The sequence below is a fragment of the Myotis lucifugus genome, unplaced genomic scaffold (genome assembly GCF_000147115.1).
Source record: "Myotis lucifugus unplaced genomic scaffold, Myoluc2.0 scaffold_161, whole genome shotgun sequence".
In the NCBI taxonomy this organism is placed as follows: Eukaryota; Metazoa; Chordata; class Mammalia; order Chiroptera; family Vespertilionidae; genus Myotis; species Myotis lucifugus.
The window spans coordinates 1,075,113-1,083,076 of record NW_005871209.1 but is presented as its reverse complement, the minus strand read 5'-3'; the positions used below and the strand labels follow the sequence as shown (position 1 = coordinate 1,083,076).

Sequence of the window (7,964 nt, the reverse complement as noted above, 5' to 3'; positions counted from 1 at the left end):
ACCAGCAAGTCTCTCCTCTGGACCCCGTCCCGGGCTGCGGCAGGGTCAGCCGGCAGGGTTTTCAGTTCCTATACAGCCAGTCGTGGGTGCTTTCTGCGTACGTCCCGACAGCTTGGTCTTGGGGAGGCGGTGAGGAGAGTTGTTGGGAACGGGGCTTCTCAGTTTTCTTTGTGCCGGGGAGGGGAGCGTTTGGGGGACTTCCTGACGTCACCCGCCCCACCTCCAGGAATCTCCTCGCAACCTCTTTGGAGCCCTCGATGATCATTACAATGAACCTCACATGTTTCAGGACATGAAGTAAGCAATGGATAACTGTTCTGCCGCGTCGACCTACCTGACCGACAGCTTGGAACTGGAGCTGGGAACCGAGTGGTGCAAACCCCCTTGCTTTTCTTGCGCGTTTGACAACAGAGGAGGAGGGAAACATTTTTCTGGAGAGTCCTACCTTGCCAGTGGAGCCCTTAAGCGGTAGGTAAAAAATCGGAGGTTGTTTCACCCTCATCAGATTTTTCATTAGTTTGTTAGGAATGTTTTAATTAAGATTTCAGGCAGCTAAACTTTCATGTTCAAACCATCTTTTTGTAAATCGGCTTGGTATATCAGACAGATGCAAGCTCTTAGTTCTGTTGTTGGCTTTATGGTTCAGCGAATACCTAAAAGATTTTGAAGGTGAAGGAGAACTTTCTTGCTACCTGATGTTCTCTTACTTCACAGCTGCCTCCGTTGGGCATAGGTATGGAGCTGGGTTTTATTTTATTTTTTTAAAAATATATTTTGTTGATTTTTTACAGAGAGGAAGGGAGAGGGATAGAGAGTTAGAAACATCGATGAGAGAGAAACATAGGTCAGCTGCCTCCTGCACACCCCCTACTGGGGATGTGTCCACAACCAAGGTACATGCCCTTGACCGGAATCGAACCCGGGACCCTTCAGTCCACAGGCTCACGCTCTATCCACTGAGCCAAACCGGCCAGGGCAAGGAGCTGGGTTTTAATTTTCCTTTTATTTAAAATGAATCCTGAACTTCATGGGCTTTTTGAAATGATGTTTCCTCCTAAAACATGGAATAATATTTTGGAGCTTCTTAATAAGGAGGACATGCACATCTTTTGTTGCCTTGGGCAATTAGTTATACACATATTGTTGTAAAACTGCTGTTATTGAAATATTTTGGGAATGCCTTCTGAGGCAATTTCAGTCAGAAAGGAAGTAATTTTTGTGGTTTTATAGTTGCACTTTGTTTGAGACCTAAAAAGAGATTACCCAGTTTTATTATGCTGTTCTCCAGACAGGGCTCAGAATATCTTTTAGCTGTTTTAAAAATTAAATGTCCCCTCAAAGGATGAATTCTACATCTGAAGGCCAGTATTCAACACAGACCAAAGTATGTTCCTTAGACTTCTTTTTGTGTTTTACACATAAGTTACATTGCTCTTTAGTTATACCTTTTTATTAGTATACAGGACTGGATTTTTCATATAGTTCTAGCTTTCGTATGTCTTTACTAATATGTATGGTACCAAGGCATATTCTGACTTTATAATATCACTGGCATGTCGTGTATAATAAGGGTTCCTAGAATGTCAAAAAAGACATGCTATTTTATGGGACTTAGTATACTTTTCATGAGATTTAATCATAGTTTTCATTTCAGATTAATTTTGAATCTTGATCCTTTACCAACTAATTTTGAAGAGGATACAGTGGAAATATTTGGCATTCAGTGGGTTACTGAAACAGCATTAGTGAATTCATCTAGAGTGCTATTTCATTTATTCAGGTATGTTTTTTTAAAAAAATTTCCTTGGAGTAGAGATGCTATTGTTCACTTTTGTAAGTTACATTGCTGTGTGGTTTCTAATACTGATATTAACAAAAGCACCAGTAGAGTTGTGCTTGTTGTTCACTTGAGTATCTTATTAATAACAAAATTAACAGTAATGTTTTATGGAGTAATGGTTTTAATGAATTGTTTTTTAGTGAAACTATTCTTTTCCAGAATCTTTATTTGACATCTTGTGTTCAAGACAAATATTTAAGGCTCTAAACTACATTATAGTTTTGGAAGAAAACCAAAGTACTTTCGTTGCTTAATAGCCATAGTCTTCAATGATTTTGAGAGAATGAACTTAGACTTTCCAAATATGTTTCAGACTGTGTAATAGAAATGTGATTTGGACATTAAAAAATTTTAATGAAAGTTTTCAAACATACACAAAATGTAGAGAATAGTATAATGAACCTCCACCTACACTCCCTCAGTTACAATAAACATCAAGGTTTCTTCACATTTCCTTCATCTGTCCCTTCCCCTCTTATTTTTTTTTGCTGAAGTATTTTTAAGTAAATTCTAGGCATCATGTTATTAAATATTTCAGGATGAATTTCTTAAAAATACCTTTTTTTCAAACATGAACACTGTTTCATTATCACAATGAACACAGTTGAAATAATGTTTCATTTAAAACCTAGTCCATATTCAGATTTTAGATAATGTTGAAATAGAGTCAGTTATTGAGGGCAAATTAAATGTATCATATATGTTACATTTAAATGAAAATGGAAAGGTGCAGGAATTTCTCCTCCTACCCTCATCCCATAGACCTTGGGAAGAGACATCACTGTATGTGTGCCATGCTGTGTGTTTTATTGGGAGACCAGGCTGTGTGAGTGATTCTCTAATTTTTGAACGTTACTGAATAAGTTGAGTCGTTATCTAGGATACAAATCTTTAAGGAGTTGAAAGGGAACTAGGAAGATGGCAAGGGAAGATTACTCTCAGGAATTAACGTGGAACATTATAAATATAACTTTTCCTGATAACTAGTGTACCTATTCCTTTTTGAACTCCTTGTGTGATACAATTTAGCATTTTATTATATAACTGTTAACCTAGGATATTTTATACAAGTATCTTAAACTTCTTGAAGATTTAAACAGTATCTCATTGATAGTGACATCTATGACATTTGATGTAATTTCTGAGATATATGCAGCTTTTAATATGTTATTTTTATATTTTCTCAAAGTCTTTGCTACCTGAAGCTGATCCTCTAATAAACATTCATGAAGTATTGGGAACATTACCCATGTAATTATTACATGCTTTAAAGTAATGTAAAATTAATTCTCACTTTACATTTTTTAAATTAGGCAACAACTCTATAACTTGGAAACCTTATTACCGGCCAGCTGTGATTTTGGTAAGTTGTGTGTTTAAAGGCTAATTACAGTGAATTGCACGTGGGTTTTATGATGCATAATTGGGATATCATAGTAACATGGAGGAATTGTTAGGTCAGAAGTTCAGGATACAGTGTATGACACTTTTTCTGAACACTACAATTTTGTTGTAGCTGAGATTTACAGTATTTTTTTCAAATCTGTAGGTAAAATTGATTTAAGGCTAAATATCTCAGAAATGAATTAGTAACAAGCTTTGGAGGTGGGGAGTGGGATAGGAACTCATAAGAGAAATAGTACCAGACCTTACTCTCTCTTCTTGCTCTTTTCTGCTTTCTGTTTTTTGTTTGTCTGTTTTTGACATTTAATGGATTATTGATTTGGGCGGGGGGAGAGGAGGCGATGGATATAGTTAAGGTAATGAAAGGAATTGAAGGACAGTCTTTTAGTGCAAACCAGCTGCTGCTCTTTTCTGGCAGTTTTGGTGCAGTTTGTATTTAGAATCATGGCTCCGTAGTCAGCCTGAGTTCCACCCCAGGCTAATTGTGGGTCTCAAACCAGGTAAGACTTCTCACCTCATTGAGTTCTTGTGAGAATTAAATGACATAATGCAGGTTAAGTGCTAAGCCTAATATCTTATTAGTGATGTTTAGCAACTAAAGATTACCTGGAACACACTTTTGATCAAAGAAAGGTTTAGTGGCTTACTAATGCAAAATACTAAAACAGAACATCCCCCTCTTCAGCTAACATGATTATTGCTTCTTAACTAAGTAGAACCCTCCCTAGACTCTCTCTATATAAAAATTAACATAATCATCAAATAGCCCCTCCTTCTTAGCAGCATCCAATCCAGACCAAAGTCCTTAAACTCTCCCCAAACTCAGCCGGCACAAGCCCAAACCCTATTACAATCCCCTCCCCACTCCCTCTTATTGAGAGGCCCCAGCTGTTCATGATGTAGATTTAACCTTTGCAGCTGTATCAGGGCTCTGTTACTAAACTCATGAAGCCAGCTTTGGCCTTCAGTCCTCCCCAGAAAGTCCTTAGGTAGGGACACTTAACTGAAGTGTATATGTTCTTTTCATTGTGCTACCCAGATAAGATAGCTTTCCATTTGAGGCAGAATAACAAAATAATGTACGTTTTACTAATCCCTGTTCTTAAATGTAGCTGTTGGTGTTATTCCTTTTTCACATCATGTTTTGTTTTTTTGTCTACAGACATTGTATTTGGGTTTTTTATTTTCTATTGCTATCCATATTTTTTTTTAATCTATCTTGAACATAAAGAGTATACATATAGCTGTTCTTTTTAACTTTGTTGACTGCATATTCTTTCATCATTGTCATTTCTGGGCCTGTTTGTATTGATTGATTTTTCTCTTATTTCTTTGTTACAGTGTTCTGGTTCTTTGAAAATCTAGCAATTTTTTATTGTGTGATGGACATTGTAGATTTTACATTGCTGCTTTCTGGATTTTCTTGTATTTCTCTGACTAGTATTAAACTGTATTTTGGCTTGCTGTTAAGTACTTATAATCCATTGGACCTTTTAAATCTTGGTTTAAATTTTGTTAGGACTCATAAAAAGTAGCCTTTAGTCTAATGTTAAGTTAGCTCTAATAAGGCTTCTGAGGATTCTTTTTAGTGTATTATGATTTTTTTTTTTCTGGTGGGAACTTGAACTGTTTCCTGGCATGTGTAAGCTTTCTAGGGAATTGTTTTCTGATGTTTTTACCTGGTCTTGGGTTATTTTTTCTCATGCTTGAACAGATCAGTACTCTGCCAGAGATTCAATGGGACCCTCTGTACATTTCCAGAGCTTGCTTTTTTTGTTTTTTAAATGTAGCTTTTTTCTTCTTTGGTACTTTTTCCCTATAAATTTAAACCTTCTGTCTCCTCAGCTCAGTGATTTGGGGTTCTCTCTCCCTGTGCTGCAGCCTGGAAATTGTATTTCGGTGGGAAGCTGGAACAGTCTTAGGACTTCCTTCTCTCTGGGATAGCAGTCCTGCATTGCCTTGTTTCTGGTGCCTGAAAACTTTTTTTTTTTAATGTTGATTGTTTGTTTTTTTAGTAAAAGATGGGATATGGGTAAATCTGATTCCTTTTACTCTACCTTGGCTGGATGCAAGAGTTCACAGCAATTGTTTTTAACAGAGTACTGCCTTTATGAACTGAGAATTGTGAAACTGAGGGAAGATGTGACTTTCGTAGGTGAAATATAATTAAGCTATGAAAATGCCCTGTACTGTTTAACATGGAGATATTTGCATAACATATCCTGTTGGTTTTGACAAAGCGGAGGTCATGTTTACTCATTTAAGTTCAAATTTAGAAATAAGTTTTGCTTTATGTGTGATAAGGTTGAGAATTTGTTGTCTTAATTCTCATCATGTTATTTTTTTTCTGCTTTTGTTTAGTGATTGTCTGTTACTCATTCTTATAGTGATTGTCAGTGTTTTGCATATAGTAATGTTCCAGGTAATTTTTGCTGATATAGATGTTGAAGTGTGGGGAAGAGGGCTTGGGTTGAAGTTGGGAGAAAGACAGACAATATTAATACATCACTCGGGGCTTTATAAATCACTACAAGGAGTCTTTATTTCATTCTAAATATAGTAGATAGCCTTTCATGGGGTTTGATTTATGAGGAACAGGAATTGACATATATTTAAAGCATATTTTGTGCTTAGAGTGTAGAGGAACAAAGGAGAATATGGGAAGACCTATTAGAAGACCTGTTGGAATAATTTAAGAGATTATAAAGAGATGGATAGTTTGAAGGTATATTTTGGTCATAAACTTAGTAGGACTCTGGTGGATTAAATATAAGTTTTAAGGAAATGAAAGAAGCAAGAATGAAATATAGGCAACTGTTGGCACCAGTTGTAATGAGTGGCAAAAACATGGGCATGAACAGATTTTGGAAGAAATCATGGATGTATTATTTGCAGTGTCTGAGCAATCTAAATAAAAGATGTTAGGCAATCTGACATGCAAGGTCTGGAGTGCAGAATAGAGGTCTGGGTTATAGGTAAACCTTTTCAAGTTGTTATCATTTTGAGATAAAGGAACTGATCATACACACAGGAAAAGAGAGAAGAGGCCCATACTAGTGGTAGGATAGAGGAGGAGGAGCCAGTAAAGGAGAGGCAAGAGAAAGAACACATGAGGAAGAAAGAAGACTGGCACTGTATGGTGCCAGTGAAGCCAGGTGTAGTCAGTGCTACTAAGGTAGCCTTAATAATGGATTTTCGGGGGGTGGTAAGAATTACATAGAAATCAGTGGACAAAATTAAAAGAATTGGTGCTTGTATGTTACTGCTCACTGATTAATCACTTAAGCTATGATTAACTTCTATTTTGGTTTCAGGGAAGATATCAACCCTACACTACAAAGCAGACAATATTAGGCAGCAATGCGTAACATTTCTTCATTATGTTAAAGTTTTCATCGTCAGGTAGGACGTCAGTTGAGTCTTTTGATTACTGCATGAATTTCTGAGTACATATTCATCCAGACTCTGGTGGTTTATTGTATCTAATTGTTTTTTAGGTTCCTGACAGTACAGAATACTGAGAATCATGGTCCTGTTCATCCCTATGAGGTTTTGGAGGCTCAGCTTCCCTCACTGTTGGTTGATGAGCTTCATGGATTACTCTTGTATATTGGACACCTATCTGAACTTCCCAGTATTAATCCAGGAGCATTTATAAGTCAAAATCAGATTCAGGTTTGCCTTATTTAATTTTTAAATTATCAGTTTTTCTTCTTACAAGGAATATTTATTTAAGAATGAAGGAAATTAGTCAAGAGTGCAGCTCTGGACCAGATGGCTTGAGTTGAAATTCTGGCTCCTCCTTTTATTAACTATGTGCCTTTGGGCAAGTAATACCTCTTGTCTCATTCTCCCCATCTGTATAATTGGTATAGCTTCCTAGAGTTACTGGGAGAATTAAATAAATTAAAATGAATAAAGCATTTTAAAACATAGTATACACTAAATCTGAAAACTTCTCTATTCCAATTTATAACAGTGCAAATGTTTAAAAGTTTCAAATCAAATAACCTTTATTTTCTAAAATATGTGTCATCTTTCCTTACTTTTTTTTTTTTTAAGATTTTAAAATTGATTTTTAGAGAGAGAGGAAGGGAGAGGGAGAAAGAAACATCAATGTGAGAGTGAAGCATTGATCCGCTGCCTCCTACATACCCCCTACTCAGGGATCAAGCCCACAACCCTGGCATGTGTCCTGACCAGGAATCCTACCAGCAACCTTTCAGTGCACAGGACAATGCCCAACTAACTGAACCACACTGGCCAGGGCTCCTTACTTTTTTATTATAATAAAATTCAAGAAGATTACCTTATAAAAGTTACACTTTCAGAACCACATCATTTTGTCTAATCTGACCTTTGAGATTTTCAGAATATGATTAAGATGGTTTTGACTGCCCTGGCCAAGTGCCTCCATCGGTTGGAGTGTAGTCCCATCACCAAGAGGTTGTGGGTTCAATTTCTGATCCGGGCACGCACCCAAGTTGCAGGTTTGATCCCGGTCAGGAGGCAACCGATTGATGTTTCTCACTCTCTTCCTTTCTCTCTAGAATCATTAAAAACATATCCTTGGGTGAGGTTTAAAAAAAGATTGTTTTGACTAATGCCCCTTTCCCTCTACCTTTTATTATTCCATCTGAAGTTATTTTATTTTTTTAAATTTGTATTGTAGCATAACCCAGCTTCCGGATATAATTAACAAATTCTCATAGGATAATGT

At 36.7% G+C, this 7,964-nt stretch overlaps 1 protein-coding gene across 1 annotated transcript in view; it reads left to right on the top strand.

Annotated features, from left to right (window-relative positions):
- Positions 1 to 250: 250 nt before the first annotated feature.
- MMS22L (MMS22 like, DNA repair protein) overlaps positions 251 to 7,964 on the top strand; it is a 105,529-nt gene continuing 97,815 nt past the window's right edge. The window contains exons 1-5 of the mRNA XM_023759754.1: positions 251 to 468; positions 1,655 to 1,780; positions 3,154 to 3,203; positions 6,559 to 6,646; positions 6,742 to 6,919. Coding sequence (XP_023615522.1) covers positions 305 to 468; positions 1,655 to 1,780; positions 3,154 to 3,203; positions 6,559 to 6,646; positions 6,742 to 6,919 — 606 coding nt within the window. The 5' untranslated portion in view covers positions 251 to 304. The remainder of the gene's footprint in view (positions 469 to 1,654; positions 1,781 to 3,153; positions 3,204 to 6,558; positions 6,647 to 6,741; positions 6,920 to 7,964) is intronic.